General features: G+C 40.3%; 1 protein-coding gene across 2 annotated transcripts; it reads left to right on the top strand.

The window, feature by feature from the left end:
- Positions 1-723: 723 nt before the first annotated feature.
- Positions 724-23,384, top strand: kdr (kinase insert domain receptor (a type III receptor tyrosine kinase)). 2 transcript variants are annotated; one of them, XM_022203028.2, is made up of 30 exons: positions 724-1,038; positions 2,195-2,288; positions 2,371-2,573; positions 2,698-2,819; positions 4,229-4,394; positions 4,631-4,770; positions 5,094-5,277; positions 6,340-6,463; positions 7,337-7,503; positions 7,588-7,744; positions 9,521-9,641; positions 9,748-9,859; positions 9,970-10,314; positions 11,510-11,656; positions 11,743-11,874; positions 15,594-15,700; positions 16,067-16,202; positions 17,800-17,904; positions 17,994-18,107; positions 18,659-18,747; positions 18,993-19,155; positions 19,237-19,328; positions 19,851-19,973; positions 20,061-20,172; positions 20,257-20,356; positions 20,444-20,549; positions 21,061-21,203; positions 21,295-21,379; positions 22,466-22,551; positions 22,640-23,384. In XM_022203028.2, the coding sequence occupies exons 1-30, from the start codon at positions 972-974 to the stop codon at positions 22,854-22,856; spliced, it is 4,059 nt and encodes a 1,352-aa protein (XP_022058720.2). In that variant the 5' UTR covers positions 724-971; the 3' UTR covers positions 22,857-23,384. The 2 variants fall into 2 exon arrangements, with proteins under 2 accessions (XP_022058720.2, XP_022058719.2); XM_022203027.2 differs by having other exon boundaries at positions 4,226-4,394.
- The last annotated feature ends 4,137 nt before the right edge of the window (positions 23,385-27,521 follow it).

Raw genomic sequence — 27,521 nt, 5'->3', positions numbered from 1 at the left:
TTTGTCTTTTGTTTTATATCTTATTTTTCTTTTGTCATCTTTCGTTATGATTTTTTATGTCTTTGGGACAGTTTTGTCTTCTGATGCGAAGAAAAGTCATACAAATTCTGATTTGCGTTACGTCCTGACTAATCCTGTCTCTGAGTCTGTAATAATAAATCGTACCGCAGTTGTAAATGCGCACAACTCTGTGGTTCTGGAGACACTCATGGGGATTCTGCTGCTGTTTGATGCTGCAGGTATTTTTTTTAAAGTCCGAGGAAAGACTCAAATAAAGTAACAACAAATTGCACTTGAGCTCTTGTTAACGTCTAACCCAAACCTGGACTGAGCCTGTGCGTAATTTACGCACTGAAAGTATGTCTTTGGCGTTCATTTGAGAACAAACACCCTGATCATCAATATCAAATTTAAATAGCAAAAAACTTCGTTTTCATGTCTCGCACGATTCATTTCAGGATATAGATCATCATCACTGCATCAACAACCCGATTAGTCATGCTGAAAATTGTCTTTTTCTTCGTAGCAGCAGCCGTTTTCTGCTGTGTGAGCAGTGCTTCTAGTGGCACACTGGACGTCAGCTGCAGACTTTTAAGAGTAGGTCAGGAGCGATGACAAAATATTTCTTCTTCCTCTCTGGCGCACCTCCAGCTGATGAGTCGTGTACTGACCAGTTGGCCCAAAGCCCAAAACGGTCCTGGACGCTCCTCCCCTGCAGGCTGCTCCGCCAAAGCGCGTCTCTCCATCCTCAGCAGCAGCAGCTCCTTGGGAATAAGCAGAGCCGCACTTTACTCAGTGCTGATCATCGTCCACTGCTGCTTGTTCTCATGACTTTCAAATTTTCTCTGGAGCGGAATTATAGACATCAGAGGTCAATGGACTAGTACGAGGCAGAAGGATAAATATTATTATTACTGCAGTGACGTTTTTAATGGGACTTTGAAGGGGATTCTGTCCATGTCTTCTGTCGGATGATGGCGCACGGAGTCTCCGTCATTCCACTGGTTGGCATTTTTCTGGAAATCACTTGTGTTACTGGTAAGATAGTAAAATAATATTTATCAAGTTGTCTATCTTCTTAGCAATAATAATAAATTTGAGGTCAGAAGTACATGTTACTGGACTGTTCTTATTTTTTGTGAGTTATGAAATCCTTTTCTGTGTAGTTTCTCAGTCATTCAGGCCATGGTAATCCGAAGACCTTTAGCGTAAAAACAACTAGACTTCCACCTCTTCAGAACCCCAAGTAAAAGTCCAGTTGCTTTTTCACTAAAGCTCCTAGGATTATAGAGTGCCAGTTCTCCCTAGTGCAAACTTTCCTCAAGCATCTTAGAAATCTTATCATAGCTACTTTGTGGATTCTGGTTATCTGGATACTTTCAGTCTCTTCATGTGGCCCCAAACTGACTCAGTGATATTGAGGGTTTAATGGAAACCCTTCCATCTGTTGCAGGACGTCTTGTTTTTCTTCTTGTTGAAGGTGTTTATTTATGACTTGGCTGAATGTTTGGATTTGTTGTCGTCCTTCAGAATTAATTTGGGGTCAGTCAGATGGTTCTGAATGACGGATCAGAAACTAAACATTCAAAGTAGCGATAACCTTTGAACACAGTTATTTTCATTTTTAAAAAGTATAAAGTGTCAGTTAATTTCTGTGATGTTTAAAAAAAGAAGGGAAATCTGTACCTGTTTTTATAAAGAGGAATTAGTTTCAACCCATTGTTGCTGAACAATAATGCATATTTAGGGGTCACTGAGTAGGTTTAAGGATAATTTGTCTAATGTTTACTTGGTCAACTTAACACAAACAGGTTTCTTTTTCCGTACAATACATTCTGTGCTTTAGGGCCTCACAGGGAGGCAGTGGGCAGCCTGTATCCTCAGAAACAGGAACCCCACCTAGGCCACACTGTGCTGGGCCATTCAGCCTGACCCGGCCCATCTTCCCCTGCTTCCTGTTTTGACACAGCTCCGCCATTTGCTGCAGCAGTGGAAAAATGGCCTCAATGCAGCCAGTTATAAAACACGTCCTATGCTGAAGAGGTTCCCCCCCACCACCTTTTTGTACTTAAAGTTTCTGCTTTTGGACCTGATTAAATTCACAGACTTGCGTGGAAGAAACAATGAAATAACTTCTGACATCTATGAATTTGGACACTTTTCTGTAATTGACTCGTTCTCTTGATTCCTCCAGCCATCGAATTGCGGTTTATGCCAGATCCACCGACGCTCAACATCTACGGCGTCCATCGGATGAACAAAACTGACAACCTTGAGCTGACATGCAGGTTTGTATAACTGCACCTCCACCCATTCACCGGCCCAGACATCCACTGTGCAGTCCAATTCTTGGTTGTCTTCTTCTTGTAGAGGTCACCTGTACCTGAGGTGGACAACTCCTCCTACAAGCGCTCGCTTCTCCACTAGTGACTGCAGTGGATCAGGATTCTTCTGCACAACACTGATCATCACCAATGCAACTGTCAATGAGACCGGACAGTATCAGTGCTCCTACAGAGACCTAAAAGCTGAAGATGGCAAGACTGCAGCAGCGGTTTATGTCTTTGTCCATGGTACAGCTCACTTTAACTGGTCCTGGGGTGGATTAGTAGGACATTTAATGCAAGATGCACGATCATTAGCCAACCCTTTGCTTTAACATCCTACTAACTTACATTGAATTCTCATCTATTTCAGATTATAAGGTGCCGTTTGTGCCTTCAGAGAAGGAATATGAGGTGGTGTTCATCCGTGAAGGAGAGCGAGTGGTGATACCGTGCCGAGGCTCGGTGGAGAATCTTAACGTCACGCTCAACACTGTAAGAAGGAGCTGTTTCTTATTTCTGATTCTTTCTCAGTGAAATTCAAGGAGTTTTACAAAATGGAGCAACAGCTATAGGATAGAAGGCATGACTGCGGTTAAAGAATTTAGATGTTGTGTTTTATTGTTGTATAAGAGTTTTATAGGCGGAGAGGAAAAAAGTTTTTTTTAAGAGATATTTCCTGGCATGGTGATTCGAACTGATAATATAGTATTTAGTGTTATTTAAAGGGATTCTTTAAAGGTTTACTGATGCTTTTCCATAAAGCTGAGGGACTGACAGAAGACAAACTTTTAAAAAATGCCCAAAATCAAAGCTAAACATGCAGTGGCATACTGTTATTCTCTCTCCTTGTTAAGAGTCAAACTCCAAAAAGCCAGACACTGCATTTATCAGATTCAAGTAATGGCATCATTTACTTTGATCTGGTTATGTCCCATGTTCTTCCAATCCCAAGCCTCAGTTTGTATCACAGACATTCTGTTATACATCTGTAGCCTCCAGGATGGTTGTTTTTCAGACTTCAAAAAGGTTCTCCAGAGCAACAGAAAACATTATACAACAGTTACTAAGGCTGGTCAGCACCCCCCATACTGACTACAGTGAGCTTTATGTGTAAAATTTGTGCATTTCAACTTTAAAACAGTGGTATTGTAACAAAATGCCTCTTAGTTGAATTTGGTTGTAGGCTAAAATGCAGGCTAAAAAAATTCTCTGGCCTGGAATGACTCCATCTAGTATTACATTTAGTTAAGTTCAATACTGAAGCACAATTTTGAGATGCTTGAGTATTTTCTGCTACTTAATGCTTCCACTGATGTTATATGGATAATATAACATATAGCATTTGAACTTTTTTTTAAACTTTTGAAATATACAAAGCAACACATTGTTGAAGATTAAACAAGTGGTTATTAATGTTTGGGCTTCTTATAAAAAGCAGATGTCTGTGAGCTGTTAACAATTTTACCAAATTGGGATTTTTTTCCCCTCAAAAGATCCAGCATCTCACCAAAATCTAATAAAGGTTTGTGTATCAGAACAGTTTTTTTCTTCTTTTCCCTCAGATATATCTGATGGATTTAAAGTTAAATTTAGAGTAGCTCCACCTGCAGCAGCTTCAAAAGTAGCATGCTGCTGACACACTGATGCCTCACAATTATTATTCTAACAAGGTCAAATATGATTGTATGTTAGTCTGTTGTCATGCGCTTTTACTACATTTTGTTACGTACTTTTACTGAAGTTGGCTTTTTGCTTGTAATGGAGTATTTTTACATAGCTGTTTTGGTGCTTTTCCTTAAATAAAGGATCTGAATAGTTTTTCATCAGTGCAATGTGTGAAATGTTGTGGTGTTAATGTGTTTTCTTTCTCACAATCAGTAAATTTCTGTATCTGTCAGAAGTATCCAATTAAGGAACTTCACCCTGATGGGAAGGACTCTCTGTGGGACGCCAGGACAGGCTTCACTGTTCCTACACGTCTGATCAGCTACGCCGGCGTCGTGTCCTGCCAGACTCGCATCGGAAACGAGACTTTTAAGTCCCCGCTCTACATCGTGGCTGTTGTTGGTAAGATGTAAAAAAAGACACACAGAGTTGTAGAGGCCAAAACTGTGGATGCAATAAATGTATACCTAAAAACACCGAAAAGAAAGACTCTTGGGGTTAAGATTCAGTGTGAGAGGCATTGAACTTGATTGTGATTGAAGGAGGAACGAGGTGAAGCACTGAGCCGGAGAGTCTGTAGCTTCAGGAGAACAATAGGGCGTTGACTGACTGCTTCGTCTTCCCTCCCTTTTCCGCAGGATACAAGATTTATGACCTCACCCTGAACTCCTCGTATGTGTGGCTGTCTGCGGGGGAGCGGCTGGTGCTGAGCTGCACTGCCCACACCGAGCTCAACGTGGGCATCGAATTCAACTGGACGCACTCTGGTGGAGCTCTGGTCAGTGGCCGAAACTTTTCTGTTCTTAATTTCCTCGTGTGCTTTTAATTAACTCAGGTGGCAGTCTTCAGTCAGCCTGTTTGACTCACTGCAAAGGACAGACAGATACCAGAACTGCTTCCTGTTGTCCTCACATGTATTCGTGACATCCTGCTTTCAGGAATCCGTCAGTTTATCTCTGCACCATCAGGTCAGAGTGCAAAGGTTTCTGGATGTGTTTCTGATGTTCTGACTGCTTGCATAAGAAGAAAAAGCTCAGTGGACTGAGGCTAAGATTTATGTATCTACCCTAAAAAGACAAATCTGTTGTCTCCTCATGTCAGACTTCGGTCAACGGTTCGCCGTCGTCCCATGCCGTGTCCCACAGGGAGAAGCTGTGGAACTCTCTGGAGCTGTCCAACACGCTCATCGTGGAGAACGTGACGGTGGATCACACTGGAGAATTCACCTGCACAGCCTCCAGCGGCCAGATGGAGAAAAGAGCCTCAGCATTTCTTAAAGTTTATGGTAGGTGCAAGAACTGATTTACAGCATCCAGAAACTCAAAAACTGGCCACCGCATAACTAATTGCACACTGATGAAAACTTAAATATCTTGAAAATATATTTGTCACTCTAAAGGACAACTGGTAGTTGTGATGTGTTAATTTTTAGTGTAGCTCTTAACTGGACCCAAAGATTCATGATTGATCATCTGATGACTGCTTGGTGGCATTTCATGCACCAAAGAACCCAGCGGTGGCTAAACTAAAAATCACTACATTTTTGCCCTTTATTCCCCTTATTTTTCAGAAAGTTTTTTTTTATTCATTCATTGTGGTGTGGAAAATTCCATTTTGTAAAATTTCAAAAATAAAAGGGAAAAAATGAATAAATTCTACTGTTGACTAAAGACGCCCTCCAGGAAAAGTCAAAGTTCTTACCTTGTTAAAAATATGGTGTTTTGATTTTTGTTTTGTTTTTTCAAATAAGCTACAAGACATATCATGAGTGAAATAAACAGCCTGAAAAGTGACATATCCCAATGACCATCTTACAAAACATAGATTCGGATCATGAGGTTTTACCTCAGGAACCAATCCTGTTAACTCATTCATTTTATTTTGAAATGTACTCGTTTTCTTCTCCTTCCTTCTGCTGTTTGGCACAAATTTAATTTAAGCAGATGCTTTTAACTGTATTATCTTTTGCTATATTCAGTTATGCATCTGACCTGACCCATTTTGAGGCTTGTGCTGTGGTACCAAACTAACAATTTCCATTGTTCACTTCTTAAAATGTAATTTAATTTAGCTCAGTGAAAACCTAACCAACAGAAAATTCCCCGTTGAACATGACTAAATGGTGCCTCCTAGTAACAATACATAGCAGACGCTTCAGTACTTGGATCATTTTTAGCACTTATTTTGTGTTAAAATGTTTCAGTGAACTGAGGTTTCTGTTTATTTTTGTTGATGTAAACTCACTAAAGCAAATTCCTGTCACCCAGGTTGAAATGGCGATCAAAAAAATGAAATGCTGCGTATCTGTGTCCATAACAGCATCTTGTGATTTTTCTTGTGCTTCCAGAAAAACCTTTTATTGATATGAAGGAGCCCTGGACAAAGGTGTGGGAAGTAAATGTGGGAGATCAAACCTCTACGCTGATCCCTGTCAAGTACTCGGCCTACCCTCCTGAACCCAACTTCAAATGGTCTGTTCATAGTAGAACCAGCTGCACTTTAGTTGATTTGCTATGTGAATGAAGAAAATGAGTATGTAAATGATTTGAAGTTCTTAGGAATAATCTTACATCAACATGTGAAGGAGATTTTGAAAAACAGTCAAAATCAACCGCACTTCATCCCTACACAGGCAGCCCAGTTGTTTATACCCTCCATGATTTTCCCACATTTTTAGTATTGTTTGATGATATCAACTCCAGCATCACAATCAACAGTCACACATCTCATCTTTACGTAATCAGGCTCTGAAAGTAACAGACAGAAAACCTGTCTGGTAGCATCACAAGTATATCATGAGAAGATCCATTCTACTCAGCTTTGAGAACTTCGTTTATCTTTCATTTCTCTCAAATAAGCCTTCAAATTAATCAGCAATTTAGCCTCATAGCTACATAAATCCACAGACAGTGTGAAGTTATCTTGAAGCACGGTGAATGGAAGCTGTAAAATAACACATCGCAGATCTAAACTTCGATAATCAATTTTCTCCATGAAGGGCTGTTAACTCTGGGATATATTGCCATCTGAAATCTAATTTCTACACATATAAAATCAAATCTTTCACAATAGCACAGCTGTTTTAGATCACTCCATTTTTTTGTTAATTTTTTTCCCTGATGGACGACCAGAATGTATTTGTTGTGCACATTATAATATGCTTTTATGTACTGTATATGTGAGTATGTATGTTTATATTTTGTGTTGTGGAACTATGTTAAACTGCATCATCACTATCAAATAATAATGAGCTATGAAAATGAATGAAGCTGAATGTATTCAGTGCAACTGGTAAAAAGTTACATATTGTTTGTTACTTTTGTGACTCTCCTCTGTCTGCTCAGGTATAAAAACGGCCTCCCACTAAAGGGCGACTACAGAATAAAGCAGAAAAGCGACGCTCTCATCATCCGTGGAGTCACAGAAATGGATGCTGGGAATTACACGGTGGTCCTGAGCAATAAGATCACTGAAGAAGAGCAGAGACGCTCTTTCCAGCTGCTGGTTAATGGTATGTTTGCTCTGTTTTGCAACTGTTGAATTCCCTCTTGGGCTGGTTGATCAGCAGACAGTGATCATAACTCTTCTCCTCCAGTGCCTCCTCATATCATTGAGAAGGAGGTGGCAGCGGACATCGATGTGTATCCGTATGGCAGCAGCCCCACCCTGAGGTGCACCGCCCGTGGATTTCCCACTCCTACACACATCCAGTGGCAGTGGATGTCCAAGGAGGACTGTCCACAGGCCTTCATGTAAGTCGCCAATCCTCAGCGAGAAAAAAGCCTGAGGAGGTTGGCTTCTTTCTGACACAGGCCTCTCATTGTCAACAGGTTGTTGATATAGGAGGCGGAATAGCTGCTTTCGTGATGTTGACAAAAACAAGAAGAAGAGACAATGAGAGCGCACTCTGACCCGATGTAGATCAGCGGATGTGATTCATTCTTTTCACAGAGTCCATATTTAGAATTACATCAATGCGCTTACTAATTTTGTGCCATCGCAAACTTGTGCTACAAGCTTCTACAACAATGTGCGGCCGGGGACAGTTACACAAGAGCCTCGTGATTTGCTCCTGCAGTGATTTGACGACCGCTGACAGAAAGCAGGAGGTGTGTGTTTGTGCGTGACCAGAGAAGACCAGGTTTCTTATCTTCTGCCTACATATCCGAGCGCTTCCTCAGTCCTGCACTACGTTTCCTGTTGTTCTCGTCGTGCTCTCTGTCGAAAAAGAGCTTCGTCCTGCTTGAGCTGCGTTTCTTCTTGTAGATGTTCATTCCCCTGTTGTCATGTGTCTGAATTACCTCTCTATTTCTTACTGTATTCAAAATCCGTTAGTATTTTGTGTGTCCCTTTCCAGAATTATATAGACATATAGATAAAAAAATAGATGCATAATGAGACATGAAATTTCTGTTAATGGAAACATATGATAATTAAGCCGTACTTTTGTAAGACATAGTTCTCCATTTATTTGTCATTTGTCTCAGTTAGTCTCAATAAGTATTTGGTGTATCAGAGTGAAAGAGGAACTTCTGTATTAGCAGCTTGGACAGATGCTTTTTTAAAAGTTCCTATTTGGTCACTAGTCTAACCTCTAAAAACTCATCTCTGTGCATCAAAGTTACATATTTAGACATTCATTTCCATTAGATGAATGTCTTCCTGCTGTAAAATGGCTGAAATGAAAGTCTACACTGTTGGTTTTTCTAGAATGTTCAGATCTATAAAGTCCTGCCAGTTTCTCTGCCTACATTTGCCTACTAGCTGCAGCATAAGCCCACCATCTCCCCTTAGATCAAATACTGTACTAAACCAGAAACTCATTCTGATAAAGAATAATGACACATAAAACGCTACGCTACAAGTTGTCAGGATTGGTTTCTTGCGTTTTATGTCTATGAAACCCTTGAAGTCTTTACTGATTTTCCAAGGTGGAAATGCTCAAGCATGGAGTTTTTTGTTTTTTGTTTTGATCATGATGCGATTTAGTAATTAAAAAGCATCATGCAGACATGTTATTTAGGTTAAAAAAAATTCAAAATCACAAACTGATGTCTTTAATATATTAATAAAATAGATACAGAAGTCAAGTCAGACCAAGTCAACATTATTTATGCAGCACATATAAAACATAGACATTCAAACAAAACACTTTCAAATGTATTGTCTAATATAAATTTAAATACTAAGGTTAAGACCATCCAATATGCATAAGACAGTATAAACATTAAACAAAACTCCTCAGTATCTATTAATGGAAACTTTTTTAAAATGTGCAAAATAAATATTAATTCTTGGTATATCAGAATGAAAATGAAATTTATGTCACAGCAGTTTTTTTTGTCTTATATTGTATACACAGTCATTTTGTTCTTACACAGTGCAATTGTATTTTTTTGTCATGACTTTGTGCTCTTTTAAACTTTTAACAATGACACTAAAATTCTAATCTATTGCCACAAAAATGGGAAATATCTCATGGCAGCGTATTTTGGTTTCACCTTTTTCTGTTCACTTTTTTCCATCAGGTCTGCAGTCTCTAAGTCTGAGTTACAGCTGAAGGAGTGCACAGGTTGGAGAGACGTCAGCAACAGCACCAGACACAACCAAAAAGAGCGAAATATGACTGACACCGATCACACGCAAAAGGTAAATAATTCCTCATAAGATCATTACAACCTGGAATATTTACTGTCTTTCATGTGGAGTAACCTGAAACTATTATAAGAATTACGAATAAAATGCATTTCTCTAGAAAATCATGAGCTCTTTGAAGATCCAGAAAGTCCAGGCTCATTCCCTCTACAGATGCATGGCTGCCAACAAAGTAGGAGTGGATTCACGCATCATCTTTTTTTATGTCACACGTAAGTACTGTGGCTTCTCTTTCTTCTAGTCTCATGTGATTTGCACTGCAATTCCGTGTTGATTATGTATTTTCTCATTCGTCCTGGTGTTTCCATCTGTATCTTGTCAGGCGGCCTCGAGGTGAGCATGTCTCCATCCAACGAGCTCCTGGAGGGGGACCACGTGGTTCTGCGGTGTAAAGCAGACCGGCTGATCTCTGGTAACCTCACCTGGTTCCGTGTCACCAACGTGTCCGAGTCGGAGCAGGTTGCGTCGGTGCAGCCGTGTCGCTCGTTGACTCTGCAGCGAAGGCCGATGCCGCAGGCCGTGATGTTGACCCCGCAGGGAACCAATGTGACCCTGGAGCTGTCGCTGCCCAACGCTTCCCGCCAGGATGAGGGTCTGTACGCATGTCAGGTGGTGAACATGAAGACTAAGGAGAAAACCTGCCTGCTGCGTCGTGTTTCTCTAAAACGTGAGCAAAGTTTACTTCTTGGATAACTACTGGTGGGGAGAGATTCTGTTGTAAGTACCTGATAAACAGTGGAAACTGGGGCTTTTTTTTGTTCTTAAGGACATTTTATCACTCATCCTAAAGACTTCCTCAGCTCTAACTCGCTGGTTCGAGATGCAAATGTTGTCAAACTTCCTGGGGGATTACTCTAAGGGTTGCATCATAAGTACCTGATAAGTGGTGAGAAATCCTGTACTTTATTTTGGTTCTTAAAGATGTTTCACCTCATCCAAAAGGCTTTCTAGTTCTAACTGACTGGTGAGAAGTCCCAGGTATTCTAACCCCTCAACTCGCATGACTTAAGGCATGCAGATTAAAATACTCAAGATTGGAATGTAGTAAAACTGCCTGTGGAGCACTCTAAGGACTGCATTATAAGTACCTGATAAGTGATGGAAACTAGGACTTCTTTTTGGTTCTAAAAGACGTTTCATCTTTCAACCAAAAGATTTCCTTATTTCTACAGCGCTGGCTCAAGATGTAAATGTTGCCAAACTGCCGGGGAGGGATCTAATGACTGCATTACAAGTACCTGATATGTTGTGAGAAAGCCTGGACTTCTATTTGGTTCTTGAAGACGTTTCACATCTCACCCATAATGCTTCCTCAATTCTAAATGACTGTCTCGAGGTGTGAGTGTGGTGAAATTACCTGGGGAGCGATTTCATGGGTGCATTATAAATACCTGGTAAGTGGGGAGAAAGCCTGGACTTCTTCTGTTCCTGAAGATTTTTCACCTCTCATCCACTTAGCTTTCTTACCGCTTATCAGATACAGACTTGTTATCCCTCCCGAGGCAGTTTTGCCACATTAACACTTTGAATCTTGGGTCATTATTGAACTTTGAGTCGTGTGAGTTGGGGTTGAGGAAAGATTTAAATACTTGGGTCTTCCCACCAGTTAGAACTGAAGAAACCTTGGTCTTCAAGAACCAAAAATAAATCTCTTTACTGAAAAACTTGGCGTAACACAATATATTTGTACAACGGGTTTTCACCGATAAAATATAAGGAATATGTTACTTTAGAACTATTACGAATTTGATTCTATGTTTCCCAAATAAATGTGATTGATTCAGAAATTTCATATTAGAATCACACCAAAGCTGTCAGTTTTTCAGTGTGTTGTTCACTGTTTTCTTTCATTCTCATTTCAGATCTCGAGCCTGCAAGGATTCAGAACAACTTCACCGACCAAAAAGTTAACGTGAGTGCGACGATCACCCTCCTCTGCGAGGCTGCTGGGACGCCGAATCCGACGGTGATCTGGACCAAAAACAACCACACTGTGGTGGAGGGCTCAGGTGGGACACGCACAGCTTTTCACTGACAACCGACTCACTTCACGACTTACCACAGGTGTAAAATAAAACATCTGGATTGCTTTCAGGCGTGATTCTAGGCCAGCACAACCACAGTCTGACCATTCAGCGTGTGAAGAAGGAGGATAGTGGTCTGTACACCTGCACTGCATGTAACAACCGAGGCTGTGACTCCGCACAGGCCTACCTGACAACTGAAGGTCAGTGTTTTGGTCATTTTGTGCCCTTTGTGTTCTCTCTCCTTGTGATTAGTTTGTGTCTGTTTGCAGTTGTTCTGTTTATCTTTGACATTTTTTGTGTGTTTTGTAGTTGTTTTGCATCTTTTTGTTGTCGCTTGCCATGTCTTTGTAGTCTTTTTGTGTCTCCTTCTCCCTGGTTTGTGTCTCTGCCGTCGTTTATATGTCTATCTGTACTTTTCTTTGTAGTTGTTTTCTAAATGTTTCAGGTGTTTTTTGTGGCTCTTTGCAGTTGATCTTCTTCTGATCATTTTGTGTCTCCTTGTAGTCATTTTATGTGTGTTTATATTTGTTTTGCGTCTTATTGTTGTCTTGTGTGTGTCTGTGTTCTGGTTTTGTGTCTCTTTGTTGCTGTTCTTTATGCCTTTAAAGACATTTTCTGTTTATTGGTGTTGCACCTCACGTTGATCTGCAGTTGTTGCGTTCTGTTTTATTTGTAACTTTTTGCCGTCATTTGGTTTGTCTTTGTAGACTTTCACTTAAAGTGGTCGTGTGTCTCTTTGGGTTTGTTTACATCTTTTAAAAGCAGCTATGAAGAGACACAATCAAGTCCAAAGCCTCACAAGACAACAATGAGACTCAATACAAGTAGAAACAGACACAAAATGAATAAAGGGACACATAAACAACCCAAAAAACAGTTTGTAAGGTTGTTTATACCTATTGTTTCTCATTTTGTGTCGCCTCGTAGTCATTTTGTTTCATTTAGTTGTTTTGAGTCTCTTTTGGTCATTGTGTCATCAGTAGTCTTTTAACTCTTTGTTGGCGTCAAGCCTCTTTTTGTTTATCTTCGCTGTAATTTTTTACATTTCTTGGTTGTTTTTCATCTTTTTCGGCATCAGTTTTGGTGTCTTTGTAGTCCATCTTGTAGTTATAGTCTAATCGTGTCTCTTCTTAGTTGTTTTCCATGTTTTAAGGGCTTTTTAATCTCTTAGAGGTTGTTTGTTTTTTGTGAGGGTTATTTTTTATCTTATTTTCTAAACGTTGTGTCTGTTCCCACTTGTTTCAGGTCTCTGTTATATTGTTTTTCTATAATCGTTTTTGTCTCGTTGTAGGTCTTCTCTATCTCTTTGAAGTGTTCTTCTGTCTCTTTTGCGTTGTTTTTTATCTTTAATGGTTGTGTCCTTGTCGTGATTTTATATATGTTTCTGTTTGTTTTGAGTCTTGTTGTTGTCCTGTGTGTCTTTGTACATGTTTGCTGTCGTCTTGTAGCTGTTTTTGATATTGTTAAAGTTGTTTTCTGTGTCTGTGGGGTTGTTTGCATCCTTTTATAAAATTTTCTGTATCTTTTCGTAATCATTTTGTGTCATTGTTGTCTTGTGCGTCTCTGTTCTTGTTTTGTGTCTGTACATAGATCTTTTTGTGTTTTTTGTTGAGTTGTTTGCACCATTTTGTGGTAATTTTTCTGTATTTTTGTGTCCTTTGGATGTTTTGAGAGTCTCTTTGGAATTTTGTGTCATCAGTAACCTTTGTCTCATTGTTGTTTTGAGTCTCTTTGTGGCTGTTTTGTGTCAGTTTGCAGTTTTGCATATTAGTGGTCATTTTTTGCGTTTGTTTGATGTTGTTTTGCATCTTTTCGCAGTCCTTTGGCACCTTTGTAGTCCTCTCTAGTTGTAATTTTTTAGTATGTCTTTGTGGTAGTTTTCTATCCTTTTAAAGTGGTCTTAGTTATTTGTTTTGTGTCTCCCTTTATACATGTTGTGCTAGTTTATATTTGTTTGGAGCTTTTTTGTTGTCCTATGCACTACCTCTCAAAAGTTTGGACACACCTTCTCATTCAGTGGTTTTTATTTAATTATTTTCTACATTTTAGATTAATACAGAAGACATCAAAGTTACAAAAGAATTTATGTTGTAAACAAAAAAAATCTTCAGTTTTAATCTACAATGTAGAAAATAATAGAAACAAATAAATAGCATGAAATGAGAAGGTGTGTCCAAACTTTTGACTGGTAGTGTGTGTGTCCCTTTGTACATATTTTGTGTCTCTTCATTACCGTTTTCTGTCCTTCTGAGGTTGTTTGCATTTTTTTGGTCATTTTGTGTGTCCGTCTAATGTTTTTGTCATTAGTGGCCCTTTATCTCCTTGTTGTTGTTTTGATTCTCTTTGTGGCTGTTTTGTGTCACTTTGTATTTGTTTTGTACATGCTTGTTGACATTATTTGTGTTTCTTTTTCGGTTAGTTTGCAGTCATTTGTGTGTCTTTGTACAAAGACTCTGACTATACTCTAGTTTTCCCGTTCAGTAATGCATTCGTGGCTGATAGTAAGGAATATATTTGTCATGGTTCATGTGAAAGGGTTTATCCTTAACCTCTTGGCAACAATACTCACAAACCCTGTATATTTTTGTCCTGCCTCAAGGTTTCACCAATTCACATCACACATGCAACATTTTTTTTTAATATCAAAGATACAGAGTAAGAATAACTTTGCTTCCGCATGACAGGAAGTTGGCCCAGCTAACGCACATCCTCCCGGGAGTTTCTAAATCCAAAACAATGAGGAGACAGCAGGACAAAGGGAGAGGCCAGCCCTGCCTCAGCTCCAGCCTCTGCACTCCTGTCCACCCTTTGCTGTCCCCAACACAGAGACGCAGTGAAAAACAAATAAATGCGCTAACTGTAAGCAAAGCCTACGTGACCTCGTCCCCGCCAGCAGAATGTGGACCCATTTCCAGCAGATCACAGTTCTGCATCGGCGCCAGGTCTGCTAACAAGGAGGGTAGACAACAGACCTTCTAACAAGAAGATCCCTGCGTATGAGGGGTGTTTACACAGCAACAGAGGAAGATAAATTGCATATTTGTGTCACAAAAAGCAAGTCCCTCCTCTACCATACTAATATTTTTGCTGGTGCATCCTCTTGACTTAAAAGTAAGCCATGTACATCTGTGGCAAACATAAAAAATGCTGAATTTTCAAGCCACTTTTTGTTAATGAATTGACAAATAAACAGATATTACAGCCACAGAGCAAGTAAAACTAGCACAGGAGACATTCCTGTGGCTTCTTGTGGTCCTAGATTACACTTACGGATGACAAGATGATGTTTTTGTCCTATTTTTTATGAGATCACAGATCTGACTGTTCATCAAATTGGTTAAATAAGTCAAATGATAGTTTGTTTTTACAATAAATACAAAGCAAGAATGAATATGGGAGGAGAGAAACTCCACCAAAACACCATCTTTTCAAGACTATCCCCGCCTTAGAGAAAAACATACACGGCATTCCCTTTTTCTGACCCCATCAGAAAATGAATAACTCTGCACTGTTCCATAATCTAAATTGTACTGGAGAGAATCGGTCCATTACAGCATGTAGTGACACACTGCTAATGCTCAGATAGGCCTTTTTCAAGTTGATTTTGGCAGTTGCTGTTGGTGCTGACTCCTGATCAGTTGTTTTGACTAGATAAAATATCAGTTTGCTTATAGTCCAGATTCCAACAGTCGCCCTTCTCCAACCCAAACACAGACGTGCGTTTGAGCCAAAGACAATGACAAACCTGTCTGAACTTCACGCAGCGCTGCCAAGGCACGTCTCCAAAATCACAGTCATTCTTCTGTGACAGCGTCACGTTTTTGTCCTGCAGGATGAGGCCTCAAATGTGACGTATTAGTTGCGTGATCTCCTCTTTGAATTAAGCTGCTTCAAATTCTGTTGTTTGTGTGTTTTTCAGGTGCAGAGGAGAAGACTAATGTGGAGCTGATTGTTCCCATTGGGTCAGTGGTCATCGCTATGTTTTTCTGGTTGCTGATCGTCTTTGTCATCCGTGGAAGAAAGAAAGTAAGAACATCCTCTTCTTCCATTTGCCAGCTACACACAGTGGAGCCGATAAATGAAAGATAATGATTTTTAAAAAGGGGGGAAACACTACACATACACATGTACACACACTGTGGGCTTGTATGACTGATTAGAAGTGACTAGTCTGGCTCTCGGTGGCTGCTCGCCTTTGTATCCAGAAACAACGGGGCAGCTCTCTGCTCCCATAAGTCACGTAGGCCCTCAACACTGACTGGGCCCCTTTTATCAGAGGGGCACCAGAGTCACTGGAAACCTGCTGTACAGTTTCATTGCAGTGAAAAGAAGACATCTCATTAATTAAGCCACCATATCTCTGCTTATCTTTAATGTTTCTTGCTTTATCAGCCCAGTGGAGGCGATCTGAAGACGGGCTACCTGTCCATGATCCTCGACTCAGAGGACATGCCCATGGACGAGCAGTGTGAAAGGCTCACGTATGATGCCAACAAATGGGAGTTTCCTCGGGACAGACTGAAGCTCGGTGAGGCATGAATGTGATTCAGTTTAGGGAACACTGTCGCAGCAAAGTGGCCGCTCTGATGACAATAAGCGCCTGTACTGATACCTAGAAATCCCAGGAGTGTTTTTTCCTTGTGGAGAGGTGACGGCAAAGGCGGTTTCCCCCAAAGAGTTCATAAAAGTTAACATATCATTATGCTAAAATAATTTTCCTTCTCAGTTTTCATTGAATTTTCACATAATGCAAGCCAAACATTGCCTCAGCACCAACACAAAAGGATAAACAAATAATCGAGTAATAGAAAAAAATGTCTAAATATTATATATACAAATATCTTTAAATGAGACATTCATTCACTTGGTGTAAAATCCTATAAACATTTTCTACTTCTTTTAAATGCATTCTACAAAAAATGCCATGGTTGGGAGGTTCTTATTGATCTTAAGGAAGTTTAACAGACAATTTCCAGCTCCTTATTTGGTATTTTTACATTTAGTCCATTTCCTTTAAAGGCTTTCTGACTTGCTGCATGTAAAACCTTCATAGTCAAATAGAGATTTTTTCTAATCACAACATTTGCAATGTTTCCATGATAAATCATCAGGCAGGTAATTCTGATATCAGATTTGACATTGACATTTCCCAATATGTTTGTACGATTCCAGAAAATATGGAAATGGACAGCAACTGACATTGTTGCTGCGTAGAAAGTTTTATTTTGGGTGTTGTGACACAGTCCTCAACTTTTTGCCCTGTGTATGGCAGTGCCTGTCTGTCACTCTTGATCGTTTGTCCCCCTCTATATGTCAGCAACCCTCCAAAACATGCTGAAAATGGATGGTAAACATGACTTGCTGAACAATAGAAGTTTTGTACTGTTGTGTGCATATTAGCATAGTGGCATTAGCATTTAGCATGCTGTGTCCCAACGTGCCTATGTTCAGCCTCAGAGCTTCTATTGTGACTGTAGTCTTGTTATTTATTGATCTCTGACAAGATCAAATTCAAAGATAATCCTTGTTGAGCACAATGAACCAAGAAACACATTTGTGAACATAAAAGGCATATTGTCTATGTAAAAATTACACAGATCAGATAAGGCATGAGTGTGGAAGCAAATTAAAACTACAAGTAAAATATCTTCAGTGTGTAAAACTACCATTTTCCAAATATAGCTAACATCTATAGGCATCATCTTGGAAAAATGTGACATTGTTAGTATTATAAGTAAGTGGTGTTGAACTATATTTTTTGTGTTTTAGAATTTATGGCATGACAGTTGCATCATAACACACAGAAAGGATTTTTGACTTCTCTCTACTTGTAGCCATAGCCGTGCTGTTTCCAAAGAGAAGCAGGCCTTCAAACTGTGCTGAAAAATGTGCAAAGTATACTCAGAGTGTTGACTTTTGCAGTTACAGGTGGGTGTAGAAAGATGTAGAACGACAAAATCTCAACTTTGCTGTTTTACATGAGCGACTTTGCAACTCAAAATCAGTTCAAGTGAACACATTTGGAACACGATGACTTGTTGTTGACATGATACCACGTCTTAGAAGATACTATCAGGTCTGGCAATGTCTCTTTATACTGTCTTCTTGACTGTTTTACATTAAAGGTGAGCCGCTGGGACGTGGAGCGTTTGGCCAGGTGGTGGAAGCAGCAGCATTTGGCATCGAGAAAGCCACCACGTGCACAACTGTTGCAGTCAAGATGCTTAAAGGTTAGTATTATATATGTTGTCCTTGCAGACAGCATGCACAATGGATATCTTCAAACACACGAAGTCAATATTATCTCTTTGTTTTACAGAGGGAGCCACATCTAGTGAATACCGGGCCTTGATGTCAGAGCTGAAAATCCTCATCCACATCGGACATCACCTCAATGTGGTCAACCTGCTGGGAGCCTGTACAAAGCCTGGAGGTGAGTGAGTCAAAGCATCAAGATGGGCTCATTTACTTTACCCATTCTTGTGTCTTGAGCATGCAGCTTTTCTTAATAATCCTAATCAAGAACTTAGAATGCAGTCCTGAAGTACCTCACCAGGTGGTTTCATAACCATTAATTATGGGAAGGTGTTAAAAAGTCTCACGAAAACGTAACGTGGGGGTAAGAACAAATAGCTGGAACTCCACACAACATAGGAAGCTATTTGAATCAGACGTGATATATTTTTACCCCCCCCACACAAAAAAAAAGTCCAGTTGTCTTGTATTTGTGCTCTTAAGTTTATTATATTTTAAAAAAAAAACAGCTAAAGATGACACTTAACAAACATTTACTCACTCATTTACATGCTGCCTTCAAGCACAATGTTGCCAGGTGTTTATATGTGGTAGTTGGTATTTATTTTCCTTTGCTGTTACACTTCTCATTAAATCTGCCTCCACATGCCGTCTGTGGCTCTGGGAGCTGTAGTTTTGAGTTGTGGTTCCTTCTAACTTTGATCTGGAACTTCTTCCTTCATCGTGCAGGACCGCTGATGGTGATTGTTGAATACTGTAAACATGGAAACCTCTCTAGCTACCTGAAGAGCAAGCGTGGAGAATACAGCCCCTACAAGGTAAATGAAGCGTAACCCACATGCAGCCAATAAACCACAGTCAGCCCTCTGATGTGGTTACACAGAGCCCAGACCACTGCACACAGTCACAACACTGATCACAGATCATTATCTAGCGGTCGCCCACAGATTGTATCCAACATATTTCTCTCCATACAAACACTGAATGCATCCTGAATAAAACATTATTAGCATTCTTAGTTTTTCTCATTTTTATTAACCAATGCTTCTGCTGTGGTGAACAGAGGAAGCGAGTGGATAGCCAGAGGTGGACGTCTGCGGAGGAGGATGTGGCTGAAGGGGATCTGGGTCTGGGGAATGTTGCCCAGTTGGACATCTGCACAGGAACAGCTGTCTGTTCCAGCAATGCGGACGGGGCTTCAGGCTACAGCCTGGATACTCACGAAGGTGCTAAAGACAACTCACAATAACAATCATTTGCCAGTCAGGCCTCATGATCATGACTGAAATAATGTCTTGTGATTGTAGAGAGTTCAGATGATGACCATCTTACCATGGAAGACCTGATCAGCTACAGCTTCCAGGTGTCCAAAGGAATGGAGTTTCTATCTTCTCGGAAGGTGAAACCACCAGTGTCTGAGTATTTGTATGCATATGGCATCCTTTAACCAGAAACAAGGGGCGTAACTCCAATTTTGTGGCATAACTGTATTCCATAAAGACTTCGATCACTGTCCACAAAATATGAAAATTAAAGCTTTGAGCTGGCTGTTATTGCTCCAGGATAATGCATCCATCCACACAGTACAAGTGGCAGTTGTTACACCATGAACATTCCTCATCTTACCTGCACCACCCAACTATCAGCAGTCATCTGTTCTTACTGTTACCAGTGCTGTGTGGATGGGTGCATTGTCTCGGAGCAACAGCACTCCAGATCAAAGCTTTCCTGTCCTTGCACAGAAATGATGTCAAATATTTTAAGTTTTGTGGACAGTGATATAAGATTTCCAAGTATAGAGTCATGCCTCCAAATTGGAGTTACGCCCCTTTTTTTCTCAGTGCGACCTGAGATCTTCCTGAATTACCATTGCACTTACTCTTTGATACTGTGAATATAAACTTTTCTGTTTGCTCTGCAGTGCATCCACCGAGATCTAGCAGCCAGAAACATTCTGCTCTCAGAGAACAACGTTGTGAAGATCTGTGACTTTGGCCTCGCTAGAGATGTCTACAAAGATCCTGACTATGTCCGCAAAGGAGATGTGAGTCCTCTAACCTGATGCCTAAAGATTTATTCACTAAATAAAGTTAGTGAAGTGACAACATTTACATGTTCATCACTACTACAGGCACGTCTCCCTCTAAAGTGGATGGCGCCAGAGACCATATTTGACCGAGTTTACACCACACAAAGCGATGTTTGGTCCTTTGGCGTTCTTCTCTGGGAGATCTTTTCATTGGGTAAACCTGGTAGTAATTGCATTACACTACATACACAATGACCGCTCTGTATGTGCAACATAATCCATGTTATATTCCCTACAGGGGCTTCTCCTTATCCGGGTGTTTGCATTGATGAGTCCTTCTGCAGGAGGCTTAAGGAAGGCACCAGGATGAGACCCCCAGAATACGCCACAACAGAGATGTGAGGAGAAAGCTGACAGAATGCTGTTGAATTCTTCTCAGAAATGTAGCACGCTCTAACTATGATCTAAATTATGTGTGTTGACAGATACCAGACCATGCTGGACTGCTGGCTGGATCGTCCTACAGACAGGCCGACGTTTGCAGAGCTGGTTGAACATCTGGGAAACCTGCTGCAGGCCAGCGCCCAACAGGTCTGTTCGAGTCAAAACAAAAGCCTTCTTTGTCCATAAGTAACTTTAGATATTATCATCTTAGCTGCAAAATCTCACTCTAAAAGCTCTGTAAAATCACCTAAATTGAAGCTGAAATTCTCTGGTATATGCAACAGTTTCTGCACTTACACTCCGATATGCAATTTTGATTTAAAACACTGCAAATTTGCTCTCAAACTCTTTTAACACGCTGTTTGTTGCAGCTGTCAGTGTACTATAATACAAAAATAGGGCACAGCTGACGCGACAAGTTCACACCCATTTCACTGAGTGTTGCCAAGACCTTCTGGAAAGTTTAGGAAGTCATTATCAGAAGCAGAAAAAAACAGATGCAAAGACTTAAAATAGCCCAGGATGAAGTAACTACCTGCAGGACATTTATATAATATCACTGATGAACATTTTGCACGACATTTCCACTCATTTATGTGGATTTAGTTGATGCAGTGTGTATTTGATGTGAAGTCATTAAAGCGTTCTGAACCTCCAGGATGGGAAGGACTACATCCCCCTTACAGCCGGTGAAGCAGAAGGAAGCCCGGTGGCCCCCGACCCCAGGAGCCCCTACAGCATCCCCCAAAGTGCAGAAATCCTGGAAGCTCAGCTCCACTATGACAACCAGCCTTCCCTTGGGTCAGCATGATTCTCTCACTGTCACCACCCACTGCAGCTGTCACTTCTAAAGCACTCAGCAGTGATTTACCGACTTCTGTTGTCTGTGCAGACTGTCCCAGCAGAGTAAGAGGTGCAGCCGGCCGCTCAGTGTGAAGACGTTTGAAGACATCCCTGTAGCACACAGCAGTGTCATGGTGAGTGTCTGTGAATCTGAGCTACTGCCATCCACCTCATTCATAAAACACACATTTGATCTGCACTATTTACTTGTTCTGAAGTGTCTCTCCTTTTCCAAAAACGTGTACCCCTCCCCCTCCCACTGCACTCAGTAGGAGGGGGAGGGGTACAGGGAGAAGAGGTGATGGGGGATGTTGACACTGTTGGTATAGTGCATTATAATGCTCAGCAGGATATGTGGAATGGCAAGGGAGAGTTGCAATAACACATACCGTTAATTTTTAATTCGTACTTTTCAATTTTGTTTTTTCTATTTATATACTGACTTTTGATTGTACTTATCTGTGCACTAAATTTTGATCTATTTCAGGTGTTCCTTTCTTTTCTGTATTTTATCTTGTACTGTTTTGTGCTATGCTGTTACTGGAACCACAATTTCCCTGAGGAACTTTCCAAAGGGATTAATAAAGTTATATCTATCTATCTATCTATCTATCTATCTATCTATCTATCTATCTATCTATCTATCTATCTATCTATCTATCTATCTATCTATCTAGAAATAATAGTCTTTAATTAAATAATTTTTACACAAGGTAGCAAAATACAGCAGACAAGAGATAAAATACAAATATCAACACAATTAGTCAATAAAAGCTGGTATAGCATTGGAAAAGGGGAAGTAACGTTTTGACAGAAATGCAGTTCAAAGGAAATTTAAACTCTAGTAAAATCAGGAAAGGATCTCAGATGTTTAAAATATGACAGAGATACTGAATAAATGTTCTCAAACTTCAATGTGCACAAACCAAAACGTGCCAAAAGTGGGTCAACCTGCTTATTTGTAAGATTTCACAAATAATTTTATAAATATCCATATTTTATAATTACAGTTTCAGAGAAATACTTCTAAAAATGTGATAATTTAAGATGAAATGAGCCAGATGTCATGCAAACATGGGTGAAAATGGAATAACAACAGTCAAGGCAGGAGGAAATCTCCATCTCAGATGTAAACACAGCGGACCTGAATTTAATACTAACTAATACTACTCCATTAGTGCAGAAGCTAACACTGATTTGAATTGTTGGCTCTTCTTCAGGAGGGCCACACAGACAGCGGTATGGGCTTCTCACCTGAGGAGGTAAAGGGTTTGAATCAGCAGCTTCCACATACGCCCAGCTTCAGGTGAGTACTCCGCTTCAGCAGGTCACATTTCATGCAGTAAATTTCTGTGATTCAAGCTTTAAATCTGTCTCTGGTTTGATCCCTTCAGCCAGCTGCTGCGCTGTAAGAGCAAAGAGTCTCTGGCCTCGGAGTCGTCCAATCAGACGAGCGGCTATCAGTCGGGGTACCACTCTGACGACACTGACACACCGATCTACGCCAACGAGGAGGTGATCATGAAGCACAACCTGCTGAAGAAGCCTCCGCTGCCCAGGACGCCCGACAAATTCAACATGGAGATCCGCTACAGCACGCCACCTGTCTGACCCCACGCGTTCCTCTAATCCACTGTACAGTATTTGTTTGGTTCCCACAAGCTTTCTACACTCTAGGAACAATGACAACACTGAACCAACTGAGTGATGACATATTTTCACAGGAGATAACTTAATAAGTCAGCAGGGAAAAATGAAGGTTGTATGATAAGTTTTGTAAGCGCAGCTCTCTTTGGACAGCCGGAGGAATGCTATCTTGTTTACACAGCCAGTAACAGACGTCTGAGGAGCCCGAGCACGAGGAGAGCGCCTACTTCCTGAAAGTCCAATCCGCCCCCTTCCTCTGATGCAGGAAATGGCATCTGGAATTTTTAGATAATTGAATCAGCAAATGTTTTTTTTTCTTTTTCTTTTATTATTCTTTATTTTTGTTGGCACACTGAAGGGCTGGTGGCATTTCTAGAGTCACATTTGTACAGTTTCTTTATTCATATTACTTACAGTATTTTATTAAAAGTGTATTACTAAACCTGCAGTAAAAGCAACTAGTTTTATAAAATAAAAGTACTCACAGATGAAGCCGTGTGTCACTTTTTGCTTTGTTTTACATGGAAAGTCTCTGACACTGTTCATCTGGAAGTGTCATATCTAATTTCCTTTCTCTGTGTTTTACGCAAAGGAAGCAATACTTTCTCAGCCTTGATCATTTACTCTGTGTGTGTGTGTGTGTGTGTGTGTGTGTGTGTGTGTGTGTGTGTGTGTGTGTGTGTGTGTGTGTGTGTGTGTGTGTGTGTGTGTGTGTGTGTGTGTGTGTGTGTCTGTCCTATAGAAACAATGCCCTTCCAGCCTTGGGTATTTTCTTAGGTGTTTCCAGCTCAAAACTGCCCATAATAGCCCTGCCAAGGTCACTATGTGGCAACAAAACAAACTAAAGGGCACATTTGCGAAGTAGCTTTGCAAGAAAATCTCCCACACAGGATTCTGGATGCTCTTATGCACTGCATGATGCTCACACCATATCGCCGGTCTTGTTTTTATGAAACAGTAATTGTTTATGGAGTGCTGTTACTGCAGCCACTGATGCTGCGTCTAACAGCTTAAAGGTGTGTGCCCCCGTCTGAGCCGGTTAATGAGCGGCATGCATGACAACAAAATGTATTTTGTCTGCAATCAGCGACAACAAACGCTGCTAATTATAGCATGGAGGAGGAAACGACTTGTAGCCTCGGAGGAGTTGTTTCCAAAACTTCCACATGTGTACTACTGGGGGTTTAAATTTAGAAAAGTCTTCCTCATTACCGGCCAGGGGGAGAACGAAATGTCTGAGAAGGTGCGTTGAAGAGAGACAAAGGATTTTCCAATCTAAGGAATAACTACTAGATCACTAAAAATGATGGTCATGAGTTGAAAAGCATATTAATGTTTAAATCGCTGCATAGAAAAAGGTTTAATGTTAGTTTGAGAAAACGATGCTTGTAAACCTATAAAGGAACAAAACTAATATCCGATGAACGCTGCCATCCCACCATGCTTTGCACTTGACCTGCAGAGGAGTTGGAAACTCCTAAACAAACGATAAACATAAGATATAAGAATCAGATTAGATTTCTGTCAAATACATTAGAATTTGTTAACGTGGGCTTCAGGAGGTAATAATGGATTATTTGTTTAATATATTTGTTCTAAAATGCATTTTATAACAATTTTGTCAGCTATTCCAATCATTTTTCAAGACTTTTAGAACAGTTCTATCTGTTTATCAGTTATGTTCAGCCAGCTACGTGTAGTTATTTAAACCAATGCATCTTATAACTGAAGCTTGAGCGAAGGAATAAAAGATAAAAGATTTAATGGATGAATGCTATAAACATATTAAATAATAGTTTTTATGATTATATATATATTGCTATATACTTATAGTATTAATAGATTAATAAAGATGTGATTATTGATTCAACAAATTCCTCGCTTTTTTAAGATTTTAAGGATTAGTGAGGAGTAGTGCCCTCTGCTGTGCCAAACGTGCCATTACATGTCTGTTTAACTCCCAAATCATCAGAGCAGACAAGTGACCAGTGGGTGATGTGATAAAAAAAAAAAAAAGAATAAATATAAAAGCATTTCATGTTTCATGTCACCGACTTTTGCTGGTGTATTTAGAAGACAGACACTCTACTTGTATCTGGAACAAATGAATGACCCATCTTCCACTGCAGGAACTCGCAGTAATTTCCTGAAGAATGGACAAACAGGCTGAAGGCAGAGCTCTGCACGGCCAGGAAATACCTTGGCATTCACTAAACAGGCTGTGAGCCATCTCCATGCACACACTAGGGCCCGAACAGGCTGCCAGCTCCACAAGCCGAGACAGATAATCCAGATAAATACAGGGGCAAGACAGACGGATCCTCCCCACTAATATTTATGCACCTGAGTGATTCTGAACAGCTGAAGTGAGGTTAAAGATACGATGAAGATGTTGTGAGACTGAAAAAATATTGTGTTAGCTGCAACATCGGAATACCACATGTTGTGACTGAGCAGGGTAGTTTATACAGCTCGTTTGATGAACATCTTGGCAAACCAGTTAAAATAGTTCTGAAAGTAATGATGAAAACATGACTGAAATAGCTAATACACACACACACACACACACACACACACACATACACAATTGTTCAAAAGTTTGGGGTCACCCTTACAATTTCATGATTTACATGAAACTCAAATGTTTACTCACATGCTAACATAGTTGCACAAGGGTTTTCTAATCATCAATGAGCCTTTCAACACCATTAGCTAACACAATGTAGCATTAGAACACAGGAGTGACGGTTGCTGGAAATGTTCCTCTGTACCCCTATGGAGATATTGAAAAAAATCTGCAATTTCTAGAATAGTCATTTAGTCAGTGTCTAGACTGTATTTCTGATTGATTTCATGTTATCTTCATTGGGGGGAAAAAAAACTACTTTTCTTTCAAAAATAAGAACATTCCTAAGTGGGCCCAAACTTTTGAATGGGAGTGTATCTATTATAAATATGTCATGCAAATATTTAAGCAATGATTCCTGAAGCCCATATGAACAGATTCTTATGTATTGGTACAGACAGAAATCTAATCTGATATTTATATCTTATATTTATTGTTTGTTCAGAGTTCCCAGCTCCTCTGCAGGCCAAGTGCAATGCATCATGGGAAAGAAGTGTCCAGGAGAAGCTGGGTTTGTTCCCTTATTTGTCATATAAACACCTGTGGTTGGCATTTATAGCAGGATTTCTTGATCTTTGTTTTTACCAACCGTTACTGTTTGAGTTTTCTTTTTAGTACATGAATACATATTTGTTTTTAATGTAGTTGCTGATCCCCTCACTCCTCACTGTTTTGATTTTTTTTTTCATTTAAAAAAAAGACAAAAAGAAATATGTACACTTAATGAATACAGAGGTGGCTAAGATGAACAGAAATGGTTGAAAAAGGGTCCGTGTATATTTTGGAAAGTGGGTATTCCGTTCTGAAACAAAAAACGAGTGGTTATATTATTTCCATCCATCCATCCATTCTCTATACACCGCTTTATCCTCACTAGGGTCGCGGGGGGTACTGGAGCCTATCCCAGCTGACTCGGGCGAAGGCAGGGGACACCCTGGACAGGTCACCAGTCTGTCACAGGGCTACATATACAGACAAACAATCACACTCACATTCACACCTACGGGCAATTTAGAATAATCAATTAACCTCAGCATATTTTTGGACTGTGGGAGGAAGCCGGAGTGCCCGGAGAAAACCCACGCATGCACAGGGAGAACATGCAAACTCCATGCAGAAAGATCCCAGGTGCAGGCCGGGATTTGAACCGGGGATCTTCTTGCTGCAAGGCGAAAGTGCTAACCACTACTACACTGTGCAGCCCTTAAGCAATTCATATATACTGTAAACAAATTACAGAGATGTGTGCAGACCTACTGTCTTTAGCTTGACGCCGACTTTGGATTTCCTCTGTTGAAGCTAGCACTGCAGCGAGAAAGCACCGGCAAGCTTGCGTCCGCCCCCTTGAGTTGAGGCAGAGTACTGAGTGCCTCACCTGCTGACTTTTCTATGCACTGGATCGCAGCGATCAGCAGGAATAGTTCTCTCACACATGGGCGTAACCACCATCTCAGAAGTGAGGGGGACAAATTTTTCAGAGCGATTTATCATTCTCTTACATTTAATTGCACCGTCCTTAGTGGCTAAAGAACCACATAATCCCTAACAGCCACAGTGCAATACCGGGGGACCAACTAGGCTAGTTCTTTAAACTATAAAGTATAAAATTTTAAACTATAAAATCTCAAGTTTTAGTGGCCAAACTCTAGTTGAGTTGACAACGTCCCTTGAACATCTACGGGACGAGTAGCCAAAGGTGCCAAACACTGAACATGAAATGATCAGTACTGCCTGGTTTCTCCCTGCAATAGATATCTTATTTTCAGGAAGTTATAATCTCTCCTTACCTGTAAAGACCCTACATCCTTGTCCCTGCTGCTGGCCTCTGATCCATCTCCTCCCTGACTCTGCTCTTTCTGTTATGGCAATAAACATAAAAAATGTGGTAAGAAAAATTCTGAAATAGCATAAGGAAGAGTAAAAATTGCAGTAGAATTTAACCTCAAAATCACTTTAACCCATAGATACATATTTTTTTTCACCTCTGCAGACCCTGCATGGTC

The sequence above is a fragment of the Acanthochromis polyacanthus genome, chromosome 4, assembly GCF_021347895.1.
Source record: "Acanthochromis polyacanthus isolate Apoly-LR-REF ecotype Palm Island chromosome 4, KAUST_Apoly_ChrSc, whole genome shotgun sequence".
NCBI classification, from domain to species: domain Eukaryota; kingdom Metazoa; phylum Chordata; class Actinopteri; family Pomacentridae; genus Acanthochromis; species Acanthochromis polyacanthus.
The sequence above is the reverse complement of the archived record's forward strand: the minus strand, read 5'-3'. Positions and strand labels throughout refer to the sequence as shown.